Genomic DNA, 21,126 nt, shown 5'->3' on the forward strand with positions numbered 1-21,126 from the left:
GGCCGGAGTGGCCGGCAGGCGGCGGTGGTGGGAGCGCGGGGCGGAGACCTTGGAAATTGTAGGCCTCTAGCACAATTTTGTTGTTGTCGCCATATACTAGATTCAGAGTCGTCGGAGATCTTAGAGGAAAGGATTTTGGCCCTGCTTTGTAGAGAGCAAATGTGGAAAAACGTAGCTTTCTCTGGGCTACTCCCAAGTAGTTTCTCAAAACAAAAAAAAAAGTCACTCTGCTCGGTAAGCCCCACACCTAATATCGAACCCGTCTTAAACAATCTCCCAGGACTGGAACAGCGTCTCCATCTTGGGCTCAGCAAACGGTGACCCAATATCTCACCCGTCTGTCCGTGGAGAATCACGCAGCGACACCAACAACTTGACTCAGCTAACTGTGTGTTTTTTCTCAAAAAATTAAAATCAGTATGTGCACCAATGTGAATATCATATGCAAACCAAATTCAAAGAAAACTTCGCGGAAAGCCGGAAACCATGTTTGAAAGTTACAAAAAAGATCTGCCAAAAGTTATGGGATGCTAAGACGATGATGTTCTATTGTTGCGGGGGCATACCGCATACAACCCACTAACCCAGCTTAAGCCCAGGCAAAACGAAACTACAAGTTGAAGTATCATCGCGCCAAGGATACGAGACATCAGTCAGCGAAACATAACGCTATCAAGATTACAAAATGAAGCTGTGACCGTAAATGTCCAAACAATGTCAAAAATTCCGCATCTCCAATGGAGCAACTGCCACACAAATATGGGTAAAATAGAAGCGTCGATCATATCTATGTTTTTACACCACCGCCATGTTGCAACGTCACCCGACTGATCTCATCTGTTCGCCTCCACCTCATAGCTTTCCAACCTCGACTTGCCAGGCAGCACGTTGCCATTCTCCTCTCCGGCAGTCCCCATTGCCAACAAAATTCGTCCCCTCAAGTGTCCATGGACAAACTGGCTAAACAATTATTGTACTGGTTTTGCTGTGGATCATATAGGTCATCTATTTCCAATTTTACAACAGTGCTACATATGCGGCTCAAACCAGTTCAAACACGGCGATATGAACTAATCTCACAAAGATCAACAGTAATAGTACAGACCGCTTCAACTTGCCTCCACTTCCTTCTCCGCGTGTTCTTCCTTTGGCAACTCCTGCACTGTAGCCAAGTTAATCAATTCACTCTCTACTACTGAGCTGGCAGCAGATATCACATCAGCAGGAGCAACTGGGGTCGATGGGCCTGAGTTGGAGCCTGAGTATTGCCCCATCGAGTTCTTTGATGTGTTTAGAGCATGACAATGTGGGCAATAGTATGTGATGTGTGGGTAATCTTCCTTCCGGGCCAAGCCTGCACATTAGTAAGTTGGGTAGGTCATGTGTCCATTCTTTCCAAGGAAATACTCCCTCTGCCTCAAAATGTAAGACTTCTTTTACACTATCTAGTGTCAAAGAACGTCTTACATATTGAGACAGAGGGAGTAGCTAAAAAGGTCAGAGTTTTGTTTCTCATACATACCATTATGCATATGGCAATTGCCGCAGATCAAAGCGTACGACTGTGACGGGTCCTCCCCAACAAGTAAGGCAGCGATTTTTGCAATCCATCCACCATCACTTGCCCCAGAGCCTTGATAATGTTCTACAGCCCTTGTAAGCTGTACGTTTTCCAGGCCAGCATTAAGAGCTGGGCTAGATTCAGCACCTTGTGCCGAAGTATGAGCAGCTGTAGTGCTACCAGTCCTGCTGCCTCTTGCATTGGGTTGCTTCCTGTTTCTCAGCCCATCTGATGGCAATATCTCAGCATTGTTGCTCATAACCACTGCTGCATCAGAATTTGGTTCTTCCCCAAGATGTACTCTTAAGCCAGAATCCGCCCCCAGCTTAGATGCCAAAACCGAAGCTGCAGCAGCTTTTGCAGCTGGATCAAGATCATATTTCTGCACATGTTCAAGTTGGGATACACTTTGTCATCATTTAGTACTGTTGTGTCAATGCCATGATAAAATTCTATCCGAAGTAATGAACTCAATGGCTTGACCAATGACCGCTTACCTGGATAAGTTGTTGGGTAAGGTAATAATTCGTCCGTTCTTTCAGTTCATCAATCTTGGCTTTCCTTTCAGCTCTCAACTTTTCAAGTGTTTTCTCATCTTTCCGTTCAACTGTGAACAGAGGGAAGTAATTCAATGATACTAACAAGGTTTACTGATAAGATGATAAATCATATAGGTTAGTACTGGACAAGATTAACATATTAATACATATCACAAGACAACATTAGTGCCAAGATCCTTCCTAGCAAAAAGAGCGTTGCCCATTTGTCATTTGTGTATCAGAACAAGCATGCAAATTTAGACATGAGAAGATTCAAATCTCCAACACTTAACATGTCAAGCAATCATGCAACTATCAATATTTGTTCTGATACAGCAGTTATGCCAAATAGAGTGTTAATAATTTGCCAAATACTCCCTTAGTTCACAAATATAAGATGTTTTGGATATTTCAATATGGACTAAATACGGACTGAAATGAGTGAACAAACACACTAAAACGTGTCTACATACATCCGATTCACAAAAAAGTTAGAACATCTTATATTTGTGAATGGAGGGAGTATATCTTGTCACTGTACAAAAATATGAAAGATGATTAACGTGCAATACTTCAATAGAATTGGCAATTAAGACAAACGATAATCCCTGCATCCATCTTCACTTCCTAAGATTGCTTTCGGATAAAATTAATCACACCATGTTTCTATTCGGATAAATAGGATCCAGGGGGACAACAACCACTTTCATGGAGATATTATTTACACTTATCTAAGTCCCAAGCAATTCGACACACACTTTGACTGCCATCAAATTTCAGAACGACAAAAGAAAAGAGTAAACAAACCAGCATTCCAGCTAAAATGCAAAGTTTGCATTATAAAGCATAAACATAAATTTTGTAAGACAGGCTACATATTACAACCTCTGAAGTCAAACCCCACAACAATCCTTTTGCTAGAAGCACAACCATTTTAGGAAGATCGGTAATACTAAAGGAAATTTATCACCTCTGATAAGATTGCACACAAGTGAAAGTAAAAGATTTGAGTGAGTCAAACTAGAAGCACCACAACTAAAATATGTGCAAAGAAGTAAGAATGCTATGTGTGCCAGTGCATACATATATTGTAAACTGCTTCGTATTGCATACTTATCATTAATGAGAAGAATGGAAATTAGTTTGATTATTTTAATTCAAGCCAGAAACTTAAAAACACAGTTCACACCAACATCCGTGGACAAGTACAACAGTGTGCCAGACTACAACATACTGTTATATACTTCACAATATTAAAGCCAAATATATAGTTTGCAGAAGTCACATTCGACACATAATCATACAAACATGACAGGATGACAGCAGCAATGCAGGACTCACTAAGAATGATTAAAATATTGAAGAAATAGTTCAAATATGAGGATCACTAATTATGAATTCTGACAGGGGTTTCAAGATACTTACGCATCCTTGTGAAGTTTACGACTGCTGAATATACCACAGACCATATGGCAGGCAAAACAAACATAGGCAGCACTCGAATTGCCCTCATTTGCCAAGTGAGATCTTCGTCTCTTGTCATCATGATAGCATAACCAACAGCCACAGCCTGAGAATAGGACCTAACTATTAAGAAAGCACAAATTGCTTGCTCGATATTTAATACAAAAATAGCCATTACTGGTCTAAGATAACTGTAACCCATAGAAGTGCAGAACTCAATAATTCACATAACTAGAGGAGCGCAGAGGCAAACTGTGAATCCCCAAAACAGACTCTCACCACAGCTTAAGAGGAAACCAGTGTTTCCTTTTCGGCAGATACTCAAAAGATAAACCGTCTCAGCAATCCTACTTACTGTTCTTCTAATGAAACCTCAAATACACCGAACTGCAACTAGATTATAAATAATGTTCCTGCAAATACACAGATTGCGCAGCATTGGTTTCTTATGCATTGACAATCTAAGCATATAATTAAACATCCATTAATTTCTACTTTGAAAATAGTAGAACACAACTGAACAGTTTGGGCAAGTGTACAAAAGGCTTGCATAAACTTCTCAAATTCACAGTAATAACTACAAAAGGAAAGGAATCCACAAATAGCATTGACTTGTGAACATGAATATCTGACAGAACAATCATAGCCAAAATCTGTGCATCTATTCCCAGTGAGAATATCTACTCTAGAATCTAAGAACCAGAAACGCAGTGTATCCGCCCATGTGGCCAACTGGCCATGTCTAATCACCATGGATGATCCCGAAGTATGAAAGCACTCTGTCTACTTCGTTCCAATAAAGCTGGTTCGCTTTTAACCTCCGGGGAAAATTTAACACCACAATCGCATGTTCCGAATCTCGCACACGACCGCGTACGCGCACGCGCAGAAGCACGGAAAGAAAAAACTCCCAACGTTCGACTGAGAAAACATTGAGACAGCCAAATCTCCGAGCGTGAACAAATGGAATCGCCGCGAATCCAAACCTAGGCGCATCCGCAGCCGCTGGACCAGACCATGATCATCTCAGATAGCATACATACGCGTAGTAAATTCGAGAAGGAAGAAAGAGCGGGATGGTTAGGGGATTCGGCGACCTCGGCGATGACGGAGAGGACGATGATGTTGCGGACGGTGCGGCGGGAGAACTGGGTCCGGCGGCGCATCCGCGCGTGCACGGCGGCCTCCTCCTTGGACAGGTACTGCAGGCGCTTCTCGTAGTCCTCGCGGCCGCCGAAGAGGCCGCGCCACATCCTCCCCAGCACCCCTCCTCCCGCCTTCTTCTTCTCCCCCTCCTCCTTCCCCTTGCCCTTGGCCTCCACCGGCTCGCCTGCTCCGTCCGCCGGCGTGGAAGCCATTGCCGGGGCTCGCGGATCTGCGCGCCGCGGGATCCGATGGGGTGGTGGTGGGACGCCACGCGACGGTGGCCTGGCCTCCGCGCTGCCTCCTTGCTGGCTCTCGAGAGAACTCCCAGCACTACTTTTTGGTGATTCGGCGTCCAGGTGGGGGTGGGGTGGGGTGGGGGGAGGAGAGAAATGAGGACGATGGAACGCACGCGTCCGACCACAGAAGCAGAGGGGAACGAAGTCGTACTGTGCCGTATGCCCGTTACGCGTTCGTCCGGGCCTGCGAAATCAACGGTTGTGGTCGACTACAGCCAGACCACGAAAGCAACCGAATTCCGCTGCTTCCGGGGCGAGTTTCATCGCGTAGAAAGCGATCGGGAAGCAAAGTTGTGCATCTTTCGGTGGCTTGGCAAAGAGGCAGGGGGATGTGCTGCCTTGGGTTCGGGGGCATTGGCAAAGAGCCAGTCAACACGCACGGCACAAACTCGCAAAGAAGCCAGCCACCTGCTCCGATCTACCGGCACCGGACTGGGATTTGGAGGCTTTCCCCACGCGTCGTCCATCATGTCTCCATGTGGCCCCATCGATGTTGCCGGCGCATTAAAAAAACCAGCCGCCGACTGCTCGGAGATCCAACTGGCACTACACCATGATCCGTGTGCGAGTAGGGTTTCTACACATGTTGAGTTGTTGGACATCTCATTCGGTAGATGAAAAGTTTCCTTCAAAATATAGTACAAGTGAATCCTATGAATTTTTTTTTAAGGATTTCAATCCTACAAATCAAAAGATGATCACAGAAAAAATATTCTAAGGATCCAAATCTTGTAAAAATCCTATGAAATTTGTTTGTATCACAGGAGCCCTCAAACTTCTTTATAGAATTCCTTTGTTTTTTCTGTGCTATCAAACACTTCTCTCATATGATATAAGAGAACATGACACTGTATTCCTATATTTTTCATGTTCCTGCATTTTGAAAATCTTGTGAATCAAAGAGGCCCTGAGTTGTTAGACATCTCATTCGGTTGTATGGAGAAAAATCTTAGGTTATTCATTTGTCATGGCCTAAACGTCATTTCCATTTGGAGGTATGTGGCAGCTCGAAGGACTCGCGAAATGGCATTACGGCATCTCCACTTCAAACTTCCCGCATCCGTTCGGACCACGCTGTCCGACTACAGAAGCCATCCAACACGGACATGTATCGTTCCGCGACGTGGTCTGGACGCGTTTTCTCCTGCAAACCATAGATAAACATGGGGAAGGTGTTGGGAAACGTAGCATGCAATTTCAAAAAAAATCCTACGCTCACGCAAGATCTATCTAGGAGATGCATAGCAACGAGAGGGAGAGAGTGTGTCTACGTACCATCGTAGACCGAAAGCGGAAGCGTTTGACAACGCGGTTGGTGTAGTCGAACTTCTTCTCGTTCCGACCGATCAAGTATCGAACGTACGACACCTCCGAGTTTTGCACACGTTCAGCTCGATGACGTCCCTCGAACTCTTGATCATGAATAAGGAAATATAAAATAACAACTTTATTATTGCCTCTAGGGCATATTTCCTTCAGTCTCCCACTTGCACTAGAGTCAATAATCTAGATTACATTGTAATGATTCTAACATCTATGGAGTCTTGGTGTTGATCATGTTTCGCTCCTGGAAGAGGCTTAGTCAACCGGTCTGCCACATTCAGATCCGTATGTATTTTGTAAATCTCTATGTATCCCTCCTTGACTTGATCATGGATGGAGTTGAAGCGTCTCTTGATGTGTTCGGTTCTTTTGTGAAATCTGGATTCCTTCGCTAAGGCAATAGCTCTAGCATTGTCACAAAAGATTTTTATTGGACCTGATGCACTAGGTATTACACCTAGATCGGATATGAACTCCTTCATTTGCTGTTTCCGAAGTAGCTATGTACTCCACTTCACACGTAGATCCCGCCACGACGATTTGCTTGGAACTGCACCAACTTACAGCTCCACCATTCGATATAAATATGTATCCGGTTTGTGACTTAGAGTCATCTGGATCAGTGTCAAAGCTAGCATCGACGTAACCATTTATGACGAGCTCTTTGTCACCTCGTAAACAAGAAACATATACTTAGTCCTTTTCAGGTACTTCAGGATATTCTTGACCGCTGTCCAGTGATCCACTCCTGGATTACTTTGGTACCTCCCTGTAAACTTATAGCAAGGCACACATCAGGTTTGGTACATACCATAGCATACATGATAGAACCTATGGCTGAGGCATTGGGAATGACTTTCATTTTCTCTCTATCTTCTGCAGTGGTCGGGCATTAAGTCTGACTCAACTTCACACCTTGTAACACAAGCAAGAACCCTTTCTTTGACTGATCCATTTTGAACTTCTTCAAAACTTTATCAAGGTATGTGCTTTGTGAAAGTCCAATTAAGCGTCTTGATCTATCTCTATGGATCTTGATGCCCAATATATAAGCAACTTCAGCGAGGTCTTTCATTGAAAAACTTTTATTCAAGTATGCTTTTATGCTATCTAGAAATTCTATATCATATTCAATCAACAATATGTCATCCACATATAATATTAGAAAATGCTACAGAGCTCCCACTCGCTTTCTTGTAAATACAGGCTTCTCCAAAAGTCTGTATAAAACCATATGCTTTGATCACCTCATCAAAGCGTATATTCCAACTCTGAGATGCTTGCACCAGTCCATAGATGGATCGCTGGAGCTTGCACACTTTGTTAGCACCTTTAGGATCAACAAAACATTTTGGTTGTATCATATACAACTCATCTTTAAGAAATCCATTAAGGAATGCATTTTTGACGTCCATTTGCCAGATTTCATAATCATAAATGCGGCAATTGCTAACATGATTCGGACAGACTTAAGCATCGGCACGGGTGAGAAAGTCTCATCGTAGTCAACTCCTTGAACTTGTCAAAAACCTTTCGCGACAAGTCGAGTGATACGTCCATTTTGCATCATGCTTTTATATCGATATTTATTACATTATGGGCTGTTATTACACATTATGTCACAATACTTATGCTTATTCTCTCCTATTTTTCAAGGTTCCATAAAGAGAGAGAATGCCGGCAGCTGGGATTCTGGGCTGGAAAAGGAGCAAATATTAGAGACTTATTCTGCACAGCTCCAAAAATCCTGAAACTTCACGAAAGACGTTTCCAGAATATATAAAAAATACCGAGCACAAGAAGTTCACTAGGGGGGCCACACCCTGCCCACGAGGGTGGGGGCGCGCCCAGGGGGCAGGGTGGGGGCGCGCCCTGCCCCCCTGGGCGCGTCCCCCTACCTTGTGGCCCCCTGGTGGCCCTCCAATGACCATCTTCTGCTATATGAGGTCTTTCGATGAGAAAAAAATCGGAAGCCATCTTCTCGGACGAAACTCCGCCGCCACGAGGCGGAACCTTGGCGGAACCAATTTAGGGCTCTGGCGGAGCTGTTCTGCCGGGGAAACTTCCCTCCGCGAGGGGGAAATCATCGCCATCGTCATCACCAACGCTCCTCTCATCGGGAGAGGGCAATCTCCATCAACATCTTCACCAGCACCATCTCCTCTCAAAACCCTAGTTCATTTCTTATATCCAATTCTTGTCTCCAAGTCCGGGATTGGTACCTGTGGGTTGCTGGTAGTGTTAATTACTTCTTGTAGTTGATGCTAGTTGGTTTATTTGGTGGAAGATCATATGTTCAGATCCTATATGCATATTAATACCCCTCTGATTATGAACATGAATATGCTTTGTGAGTAGTTACGTTTGTTCCTGAGGACACGGGAGAAGTCTTGCTATTAGTACTCATGTGAATTTGGTCTTCGTTCGATATTTTGATGAGATGTATGTTGTCTCTCCTCTAGTGGGGTTATGTGAACGTCGACTACATAACACTTCACCATTATTTGGGCCTAGAGGAAGGCATTGGGAAGTAATAAGTAGATGATGGGTTGCTAGAGTGACAGAAGCTTAAACCCTAGTTTATGCGTTGCTTCATAAGGGGCTGATTTGGATCCATATGTTTCATGTTATGGTTAGGTTTACCTTAATACTTTTGTTGTAGTTGCGGATGCTTGCAATAGAGGTTAATCATAAGTGGGATGCTTGTCCAAGTAAGGACAGTACCCAAGCACCGGTCCACCCACATACCAAATTATCAAAGTACCGAACGCGAATCATATGAACGTGATGAAAACTAGCTTGACGATATTCCCATGTGTCCTCGGGAGCGCTTTTCTCTATATAAGAGTATGTCCAGGCTTGTCCTTTGCTACAAAAAGGATTGGGCCACCTTGCTACACTTTATTTACTTTTGTTACTTGTTGCTCGTTACAAATTATCCTATCACAAAACTATCTGTTACCACTTATTTCAGTACTTGCAGAGAATACCTTGCTGGAAACCGCTTATCATTTCCTTCTGCTCCTCATTGGGTTCGACAATCTTACTTATCGAAAGGACTATGATAGATCCCCTATATTTGTGGGTCAACATCGAGCTTTTTAGACAGTAACATTACCATCAGCGTCGTTCTTCTTCTTGAAGATCCATTTATTCTCTATGGCTCGCCGATCATCGGGCAAGTCAACCAAAGTCCACACTTTGTTCTCATACATGGATCCTATCTCAGATTGCATGGCCTCAAGCCATTTATCCGAATATGGGCTCATCATCGCTTCTTCATAGTTCGTAGGTTTGTGATGGTCTAGTAACATGACTTCCAGAACAGGGTTATCGTACTACTCTGGTGCGGAATGTGCTCTGGTTGATCTAAGAGATTCGGTAGTAACTTGATCTGAAGTTTCATGATCATTATCATTAGCTTCCTCTCTAGTTGGTGTAGGCATCACGGGAATGGTTTTCTGTGATGAGCTACTTTCCAATTCTAGATAAGGTACACTTACCTCATCAAGTTCTACTTTCCTCCCACTCACTTCTTTCGAGAGAAACTCCTTCTCTAGAAAGGATCCATTCTTAGCAACAAAGATCTTGCCTTCGGATCTGGGGTAGAAGGTGTACCCAACAGTTTCTTTTGGGTATCCTATGAAGACGCACTTCTCCGATTTGGGTTCGAGCATATCATGCTGAAGCTTTTTCACATAAGCATCGCAACCCCAAACTTTAAGAAACGACAGGTTAGGTTTCTTGGCAAACCATAGTTCATACGCCATCATCTCAAGGATTTAGACGGTGCCCTATTTAACGTGAATGCAGCTGTCTCTAATGCATAACCCCAAAATGATAAAGGCAAATCGGTAAGATACATCATAGAACGCACCATATCCAATAGAGTACGGTTACAACGTTCGGACATACCATTACGTTGTGGTGTTCCAGGTGGCGTGAGATGTGAAACTATTCCACATTGTTTTAAATGAAGGCCAAACTCGCACCTCAAATATTCACCTCTGCGGTCAGATCATAGAAACTTTATTTTCTTGTTATGATGATTCTCCACTTCACTCTGATATTCTTTGAACTTCGAATGTTTCAGACTTGTGTTTCATTAAGTAGATATACCCATATCTGCTCAAATCATATGTGAAGGTAAGAAAATAACGATACCCACCGCGAGCCTCAACGCTCATCGGACCGCATACATCGGTATGTATTATTTCCAATAAGTCATTAGCTCGCTCCATTGTTCTAGAGAACGGAGTTTTAGTCATCTTGCCCATGAGGCATGGTTCGCAAGTATCAAATGATTCATAATCAAGTGATTCCAAAATCCCATCTGCATGGAGTTACTTCATGCGCTTTACACCAATATGACCTAAACGTTAGTGCCACAAATATGTTGCACTATCATTATCAACTTTGCTCTTTAGGGATCAATATTATGAATATGTGTATCACCACAATCGAGATTCAATAAAAATAGACCACTCTTCAAGGGTGCATGACCATAAAAGATATTACTCATATAAATAGAACAACCATTATTCTCTGATTTAAATGAATAACCATCTCGCATCAAACAAGATCCAGATATAATGTTCATGCTCAACATTGGCACCAAATAACAATTATTCAGGTCTAAAACTAATCCCGAAGGTAGATGTAGAGGTAGCGTGACGACAGTGATCACATCGACCTTGGAACCATTCCCGACGCGCATTGTCACCTCGTCCTTAGCCAATCTTCGTTTAACTTGTAGCCCCTGTTTCGAGTTACAAATATGAGCAACCAAACCCGTATCAAATACCCAGACGCTACTACGAGCATTAGTAAGGTACACATCAATAACATGTATATCAAATATACCTTTGTTCACTTTGCCATCCTTCTTATCCGCCAAATACTTAGGGTAGTTCCGCTTCCAGTGACCAGCCCCTTTGCAGTAGAAGCGCCTAGTTTCAGGCTTGGGTCCAGACTTGGGCTTCTTCTTGGGAGTGGCAACTTACTTGCCATTCTTCTTGAAGTTCCCCTTCTTTCCCTTGCCATTTTTCTTGAAACTAGTGGTCTTGTTAACCATCAATACTTGATGCTCCTTCTTGATTTCTACCTCTGCAGCTTTGAGCATAGCGAAGAGCTCAGGAATTGTCTTATCCATCCCTTGCATATTATAGTTCATCACGAAGCCTTTGTAGCTTGGTGGCAGTGATTGAAGAACTCTGTCAATAACACTATCATCTGGAAGATTAACTCCTAGCTGAGTCAAGTGATTATGATATCCAGACATTTTGAGTATGTGTTCACTGACATAACTGTTCCCCTCCATCTTGCAGCTATAGATCTTGTTGGAGACTTCATATCTCTCAACTCGGGCATTTGCTTGAAATATTAACTTCAACTCCTGGAACATCTCATATGGTCCATGACATTCAAAATGTCTTTGAAGTCCCGATTCTAAGTCGCAAAGCATGGCACACTGAACTATCGAGTAGCCATCAGATCGAGCTTGCTAGGCGTTCATAACATCATCATCTGCTCCTGCAGTAGGCCTTTCACCTAGCGGTGCATGAAGGACATAATTCTTCTGTGCAGCAATGAGGATAATCCTCAAGTTACGGACCCAGTCCGTGTAGTTGCTACCATCATCTTTCAACTTAGCTTTTTCTAGGAACGCATTAAAATTCAAGGGAACAGTAGCACGGGCCATTGATCTACAACATAGATATGCGAAAACTATCATGACTAAGTTCATGATAAATTAAGTTCAATTTAACCATATTACTTAGGAACTCCCACTTAGATTGACATCCCTCAAGTCATCTAAATGATACGTGATCCAAATCAACTAAACCATGTCCGATCATCACGTGAGATGGAGTAGCCATCAATGGTGAACATCTCTATGTTGATCATATCTACTATATGATTCACGTTCGACCTTTAGGTCTCTAGTGTTCCGAGGCCATGTCTGTACATGCCAGGCTCGTCAAGTTTAACCCGAGTATTCCGCATGTGCAAAACTGTCTTGCACCCGTTGTATGTGAACGTAGAGTCTATCACACCCGATCATTTCGTACTAAGCAAAATAGGATGCATAAAAGATAAACATCACATGCAATCAAAATATGTGACATGATATGGCCATCATCATCTTGTGCTTTTGATCTCTATCTCCAAAGCATCGTCACTGGCTTGACACCTTGATCTCCATCGTAGCGTTGTGGTCATCTCACCAACTATTGCTTCTACAACTATCACTAACCCATAGTGATAAAGTAAAGCAACTACATGGTGTATGCATTTCATACGATAAAGAGACAACCATAAGGCTCCTGCTGGTTTCCGATAACTTCTACAAAACATGATCATGTCATACAATAACGTATATCACATCGTGTCTTGACCATATCACATCACAACATGCCCGGCAAAAACAAGTTAGACGTCCTCTACTTTGTTGTTGCAAGTTTTACGTGGCTGCTACGGGCTTCTAGCAAGAACCGTTCTTACCTACGCATCAAACCACAACGGTGTTTCGTCAAGTTTGTTGTTTTAACCTTCTTCAAGGACTGGCCGCAGTCAAATTCGATTCAACTAAAGTAGGAGAAATAGACACCCGCCAGCCACCTTTATGCAAAACTAGTTGCATGTCTGTCGGTGGAACCGGTCTTATGTGCATGGACATGTAAGGTTGGTCTGGGCCGCTTCATCCAACAATACCGCCGAATCAAAATAATACGTTGGTGGTAAGCAGTATGACGATCACCGCCCACAACTCTTTGTGTTCTACTCGTGCATAACATCTATGCATAGACCTGGCTCTGATGCCACTATTGGGAAACATAGCATGCAATTTCAAAAAAATTCCTATGCTCATGCAAGATCTATCTAGGAGATGCATAACAACGATAAGGGGAGAGTGTGTCTACGTACCCGCAACGAGAGGGGGAGAGTGTGTCTATGTACCCTCATAGATCGCAAGCGCAAGCATTTGACAACACGGTTGATGTAGTCCAACTTCTCCTTGTTTCGATCGATCAAGTACCAAACATATGGCACCTCCGAGTTCTGCACACGTTTAGCTCGATGACGTCCCTCGAACTCTTGATCCAGCAAAGTGTCGAGGAAGTATATGAGTTCCATCAGCACGATGGCGTGGTGACGGTGATGGTGAAGTGATCCACGCAGGGCTTCGCCTAAGCACCACGAGAATATGAGCGAGGGTGTAATCTGTGGAGGGGGGGCACCGCACACGGCTAACAGATGTTGTTGTGTGTTGTAGGCGCCTCCCTCCCCACACATATATAGGTCGGATGGAGAGGGAGCAGCCAAGGGGGGTGCCCCAAGTAGGTCGAATCCTACTTGGGGTTCCTCGCCAATTTGGCCCCCCTTCCTTATTAACCGGAGGGGAAAGGAAAGAGAGGGGGGAGGGAAGGAAGGGGGAGGCTGAATCCTCCCCTTTCCTTCTCCCTTCCCCTCTTTCCTTCTCCTCCTATTTCAGCCTATATGTGGGCACACCATCCCCTCGTGGGCTGGTCTGTCCCTCTCTTGGCCCATAAGGCCCATATCTTTGTCGGGGGTGCCCAGAACCCCTTCCGGTGACCCGATATGTACCTCATACCCTCCGGAACACTTCCGGTGTCCGAATACTATCGTCCTATATATATCAATCTTTACCTCTCAACCATTTCGAGACTCCTCGCCATCTTCGTGATCTCATCTGGGACTCCGAACAACATTCGGTCAACAAATCACATAACTCATATAATGCAAAATCGTCATTGAACGTTAAGCGTGCGGACCCTACGGGTTCGAGAACTATGTAGACATGACCGAGACACCTCTCCTGTCAATAACCAACAGCGGAACCTAGATGCTCATATTGGCTCCTACATATTCTACACAGATCTTACACGGTCGAACCGTTATGACAACATACATTATTCCCTTTGTCATCAGTATGTTACTTGCCCGAGATTTGATCGTCGGTATCTTCATACCTAGTTCAATCTCGTTACCGGCAAGTCTCTTTACTCGTTCTGTAATACTGAAGGAAATATGCCCTAGAGGCAATAATAAAGTTATTATTTATTTCCTTATATCATGATAAATGTTTATTATTCATGCTAGAATTGTATTAACCGGAAACATAATACATGTGTGAATACATAGACAAACAGAGTGTCACTAGTATGCCTCTACTAGACTAGCTCGTTAATCAAAGATGGTTATGTTTCCTAACCATGGACAAAGAGTTGTTATTTGATTAACAGGATCACATCATTAGGTGAATGATCTGATTGACATGACCCATTCCATTAGCTTAGCACCCGATCGTTTAGTATGTTGCTATTGCTTTCTTCATGACTTATACATGTTCCTATGACTATGAGATTATGCAACTCCCGTTTACCGGAGGAACACTTTGTGTGCAACCAAATGTCACAACGTAACTGGGTGATTATAAAGGTGCTCTACAGGTGTCTCCAAAGGTACATGTTGGGTTGGCGTATTTCGAGATTAGGATTTGTCACTCCAATTGTCGGAGAGGTATCTCTGGGCCCTCTTGGTAATGCACATCACATAAAGCCTTGCAAGCATTGCGACTAATGAGTTAGTTGCAGGATGATGGATTACGGAACGAGTAAAGAGACTTGCCGGTAACGAGATTGAACTAGGTATTGGATACCGACGATCGAATCTCGGGCAAGTAACATACCGATGACAAAGGGAACAACGTATGTTGTTATGCGGTCTGACCGATAAAAGATCTTCGTAGAATATGTAGGAGCCAATATGAGCATCCAGGTTCCGCTATTGGTTATTGACCGGAGACGTGTCTCGGTCATGTCTACATTGTTCTCGAACCCGTAGGGTCCGCACGCTTAAGGTTTCGATGACAGTTATATTATGAGTTTATGCATTTTGATGTACCGAAGTTTGTTCGGAGTCCCGGATGTGATCACGGACATGACGAGGAGTCTCGAAATGGTCGAGACATAAAGATTGATATATTGGAAGCCTATATTTGGATATCGGAAGTGTTCCGGGTGAAATCAGGATTTTACCGAATTACCGGGAGGTTACCGGAACCCCCCGGGAGGTATATGGGCCTTAATGGGCCTTAGTGGAAGAGAGGAGAGGTGGCCAAGGCTGGGCCGCGCGCCCCTCCCCCCCTAGTCTGAATAGGACAAAGAGAGAGGGGGCCGGCGCCCCCCTTCCTTCTCTCTCTCCTCTTTCCCACTTAACGAATCCTATTCCAACTAGGAAAGGGGGGAATCCTACTCCCGGAGAGAGTAGGACTCCTCCTGGCGCGCCCTATGATGCCCCCCCCCCACTTTTTGATCCTTTATATACGGAGGCAGAGGGCACCCCTTGAGACACAAGTTGATCCACGTGATCATATTCTTAGCCGTGTGCGGTGCCCCCTTCCACCATAGTCCTCGATAATATTATAGCGGTGCTTAGGCGAAGCCCTGCGACGGTAGTACATCAAGATCATCACCACGCCGTCGTGCTGATGAAACTCTTCCCCGAAACTTTGCTGGATCGGAGTCCGGGGATCGTCATCGAGCTGAACGTGTGCTAGAACTCGGAGGTGCCGTAGTTTCGGTGCTTGATCGGTCGGGCCGTGGAGACGTACGACTACATCAACCTAACGCTTCCATTGTTGATCTACAAGGGTACGTAGATCACACTCTCCCCTCTCGTTGCTATGCATCACCATGATCTTGCGTGTGCGTAGGAAATTTTTTGAAATTACTACGAAACCCAACAGTGGCATCCGAGCCTAGGTTTTATATGTTGATGTTATATGCACGAGTAGAACACAAGTGAGTTGTGGGCGATATAAGTCATACTGCTTACCAGCATGTCATACTTTGGTTCAGCGGTATTGTTGGACGAAGCGGCCCGGACAGACATTACGCGTACGCTTACGCGAGACCGGTTCTCCCAACGTGCTTTGCACATAGGTGGCTTGCGGGTGACAGTTTCTCCAACTTTAGTTGAACCGAGTGTGGCTACGCCCGGTCCTTGCGAAGGTTAAAACAACACCAACTTGACAAACTATCGTTGTGGTTTTGATACGTAGGTAAGATTGGTTCTTGCTTAAGCCCGTAGCAGCCACGTAAAACTTGCAACAACAAAGTAGAGGACGTCTAACTTGTTTTTGCAGGGCATGTTGTGATGTGATATGGTCAGGACATGATGCTAAATTTTATTGTATGAGATGATCATGTTTTGTAACCGAGTTATCAGCAACTGGCAGGAGCCATATGGTTGTCGCTTTATTGTATGCAATGCAATCGCGCTATAATGCTTTACTTTATCACTAAGCGGTAGCGATAGTCGTGGAAGCATAAGATTGGCGAGACGACAACGATGCTACGATGGAGATCAAGGTGTCGCGCCGGTGACGATGGTGATCATGACGGTGCTTCGGAGATGGAGATCACAAGCACAAGATGATGATGGCCATATCATATCACTTATATTGATTGCATGTGATGTTTATCTTTTATGCATCTTATCTTGCTTTGATTGACGGTAGCATTATAAGATGATCTCTCACTAATTATCAAGAAGTGTTCTTCCTGAGTATGCACCATTGCGAAAGTTCTTCGTGCTGAGACACCACGTGATGATCGGGTGTGATAGGCTCTACGTTCAAATACAACGGGTGCAAAACAGTTGCACACGCGGAATACTCAGGTTATACTTGACGAGCCAAGCATATACAGATATGGCCTCGGAACACGGAGACCGAAAGGTCGAGCGTGAATCATATAGTAGATATGATCAACATAGTGATGTTCACCAATGAAACTACTCCATCTCACGTGATGATCGGACATGGTTTAGTTGATTTGGATCACGTAATCACTTAGAGGATTAGAGGGATGTCTATCTAAGTGGGAGTTCTTTAAGTAATATGATTAATTGAACCTAAATTTATCATGAACTTAGTACCTGATAGTATCTTGCTTGTTTATGTATGATTGTAGATAAATGGCCCGTGCTATTGTTCCGTTGAATTTTAATGCGTTCCTTGAGAAAGCAAAGTTGAAAGATGATGGTAGCAATTACACGGACTGGGTCCGTAACTTGAGGATTATCCTCATTACTGCACAGAAGAATTACGTCCTGGAAGCACCGCTGGGTGCCAGGCCTGCTGCTGGAGCAACACCAGATGTTATGAACATTTGGCAGAGCAAAGCTGATGACTACTCGATAGTTCAATGTGCCATGCTTTACGGCTTAGAACCGGGACTTCAACGACGTTTTGAACATCATGGGGCATATGAGATGTTCCAGGAGTTGAAGTTAATATTTCAAGCAAATGCCCGGATTGAGAGATATGAAGTCTCCAATAAGTTCTATAGCTGCAAGATGGAGGAGAATAGTTCTGTCAGTGAGCATATACTCAAGATGTCTGGGTATTGTAATCACTTGATTCAACTGGGAGTTAATCTTCTGGATGATAGCGTCATTGACAGAATTCTCCAATCACTTCCACCAAGCTACAAGAGCTTCTTGATGAACTATAATATGCAAGGGATGGATAAGACAATTCCCGAGCTCTTCGCAATGCTAAAGGTTGTGGAGGTAGAAATCAAGAAGGAGCATCAAGTGTTGATGGTCAATAAGACCACTAGTTTCAAGAAAAAGGGCAAAGGGAAGAAGAAGGGGAACTTCAAGAAGAACAGCAAGCAAGTTGCTGCTCGAGAAAAGAAACCCAAGTCTGGACCTAAGCCTGAAACTGAGTGCTTCTACTGCAAGCAGACTGGTCACTGGAAGCGGAACTGCCCCAAGTATTTGGCGGATAAGAAGGATGGCAAGGTGAACAAAGGTATATGTGATATACATGTTATTGATGTGTACCTTACTAATGCTCGCAGTAGCACCTGGGTATTTGATACTGGTTCTGTTGCTAATATTTGCAACTCGAAACAGGGACTACGGATTAAGCGAAGATTGGCTAAGGACGAGGTGACGATGCGCGTGGGAAACGGTTCCAAAGTCGATGTGACCGCGGTCGGCACGCTACCTCTACATCTACCTTCGGGATTAATATTAGACCTAAATAATTGTTATTTGGTGCCAGCGTTAAGCATGAACATTATATCTGGATCTTGTTTGATGCGAGACAGTTATTCATTTAAATCAAAGAATAATGGTTGTTCTATTTATATGAGTAATATCTTTTATGGTCATGCACCCTTGAAGAATGGTCTATTCTTATTGAATCTCGATAGTAGTGACACACATATTCATAATGTTGAAACCAAAAGATGCAGAGTTGATAATGATGGTGCAACTTATTTGTGGCACTGCCGTTTAGGTCATATCGGTATAAAGCGCATGAAGAAACTCCATGCTGATGGACTTTTGGAACCACTTGATTATGAATCACTTGGTACTTGCGAACCGTGCCTCATGGGCAAGATGACTAAAACGCCGTTCTCCGGAACTATGGAGAGAGCAACAGATTTGTTGGAAATCATACATACAGATGTATGTGGTCCGATGAATATTGAGGCTCGTGGCGGATATCGTTATTTTCTCACCTTCACAGATGACTTAAGCAGATATGGGTATATCTACTTAATGAAACACAAGTCTGAAACATTTGGAAAGTTCAAAGGATTTTAGAGTGAAGTGGAAAATCATCGTAACAAGAAAATAAAATTCCTATGATCTGATCGTGGAGGAGAATATTTGAGTTACGAGTTTGGTGTACATTTGAAACAATGTGGAATAGTTTCGCAACTCACGCCACCCGGAACACCACAGCGTAATGGTGTGTCCGAACGTCGTAATCGTACTTTACTAGATATGGTATGATCTATGATGTCTCTTACTGATTTACCGCTATCGTTTTGGGGATATGCTTTAGAGACGGCCGCATTCACGTTAAATAGGGCACCATCAAAATCCGTTGAGATGACGCCTTATGAACTGTGGTTTGGCAAGAAACCAAAGTTGTCGTTTCTGAAAGTTTGGGGCTGCGATGCTTATGTGAAAAAGCTTCAACCTGATAAGCTCGAACCCAAATCAGAGAAATGTGTCTTCATAGGATATCCAAAGGAAACTATTGGATACACCTTCTATCACAGATCCGAAGGCAAGACTTTTGTTGCTAAATTCGGAAACTTTCTGGAGAAGGAGTTTCTCTCGAAAGATGTGAGTGGGAGGAAAGTAGAACTTGACGAGGTAAGTGTACCTGCTCCCTTATTGGAAAGTAGTACATCACAGAAACCTGTTTCTGTGACACCTACACCAATTAGTGAGGAAGCTAATGATAATGATCATGAAACTTCAGAACAAGATACTACTGAACCTCGTAGATCAACCAAAGTAAGATCCGCGCCAGAGTGGTACGGTAATCCTGTTTTGGAAGTCATGCTACTAGATCATGATGAACCTACGAACTATGAAGAAGCGATGGTGAGCCCAGATTCCGCAAAATGGCTTGAAGCCATGAAATCTGAGATGGGATCCATGTATGAGAACAAAGTATGGACTTTGGTTGACTTGCCCGATGATCGGCAAGCAATTGAGAATAAATGGATCTTCAAGAAGAAGACTGACGCTGACGGTAATATTACTGTCTACAAAGCTCGACTTGTCGCAAAAGGTTTTCGACAAGTTCAAGGGGTTGACTATGATGAGACCTTCTCACCCGTAGCGATGCTTAAGTCTGTCCGAATCAAGTTAGCAATTGCCGCATTTTATGATTATGAAATTTGGCAGATGGATGTCAAAACTGCATTCCTGAATGGATTTTTGGAAGAAGAGTTGTATATGATGCAACCGAAAGGTTTTGTCGATCCAAAGGGAGCTAACAAAGTGTGCAAGCTCCAGCGATCCATTTATGGACTGGTGCAAGCCTCTCGGAGTTGGAATAAACGCTTTGATAGTGTGATCAAAGCATTTGGTTTTATACAGAGTTTTGGAGAAGCCTGTATTTACAAGAAAGTGAGTGGGAGCTCTGTAGCATTTCTGATATTATATGTGGATGACATATTACTGATTGGAAATGACATAGAATTTCTGGATAGCATAAAGGGATACTTGAATAAGAGTTTTTCAATGAAAGACCTCGGTGAAACTGCTTACATATTAGGCATAAAGATCTATAGAGATAGATCAAGACGCTTAATTGGACTTTCACAAAGCACATACCTTGACAAGATTTTGAAGAAGTTCAAAATGGATCAAGCAAAGAAAGGGTTCTTGCCTGTGTTACAAGGTGTGAAGTTGAGTCAGACTCAATGCCCGACCACTACAGAAGATAGAGAGAAAATGAAAGATGTTCCCTATGCTTCAGCCATAGGCTATATCATGTATGCAATGCTGTGTACCAGACCTGATGTGTGCCTTTCTATAAGTCTAGCAGGGAGGTACCAAAGTAATCCAGGAGTGGATCACTGGACAGCGGTCAAGAACATCCTGAAGTACCTGAAAAGGACTAAGGATATGTTTCTCGTATATGGAGGTGACAAAGAGCTCATCATAAACGGTTACGTTGATGCAAGCTTTGACACTGATCCGGACGATTCTAAATCGCAAACCGGATACGTGTTTACATTAAACGGTGGAGCTGTCAGTTGGTGCAGTTCTAAACAGAGCATCGTGGCGGGATCTACGTGTGAAGCGGAATACATAGCTGCTTCGGAAGTAGCGAATGAATGAGTCTGGATGAAGGAGTTCATATCCGATCTAGGTGTTATACCTAGTGCATCGGGTCCAATGAAAATCTTTTGTGACAATACTGGTGCAATTGCCTTGGCGAAGGAAT

General features: G+C 43.6%; 1 protein-coding gene across 1 annotated transcript; it reads right to left on the reverse strand.

Moving 5' to 3' along the window:
* Positions 1 to 652: 652 nt before the first annotated feature.
* Positions 653 to 5,076, reverse strand: LOC119317196 (uncharacterized protein At2g24330-like). Its single transcript, XM_037591620.1, has 5 exons — positions 4,662 to 5,076; positions 3,526 to 3,670; positions 2,059 to 2,168; positions 1,523 to 1,943; positions 653 to 1,354 (listed from the first exon to the last, which is right to left on the reverse strand). The coding sequence occupies exons 1-5, from the start codon at positions 4,920 to 4,922 to the stop codon at positions 1,110 to 1,112; spliced, it is 1,182 nt and encodes a 393-aa protein (XP_037447517.1). The 5' UTR covers positions 4,923 to 5,076; the 3' UTR covers positions 653 to 1,109.
* Positions 5,077 to 21,126: the final 16,050 nt, after the last annotated feature.

The sequence above is a fragment of the Triticum dicoccoides genome, chromosome 6A (assembly GCF_002162155.2).
Source record: "Triticum dicoccoides isolate Atlit2015 ecotype Zavitan chromosome 6A, WEW_v2.0, whole genome shotgun sequence".
In the NCBI taxonomy this organism is placed as follows: Eukaryota; Viridiplantae; Streptophyta; class Magnoliopsida; order Poales; family Poaceae; genus Triticum; species Triticum dicoccoides.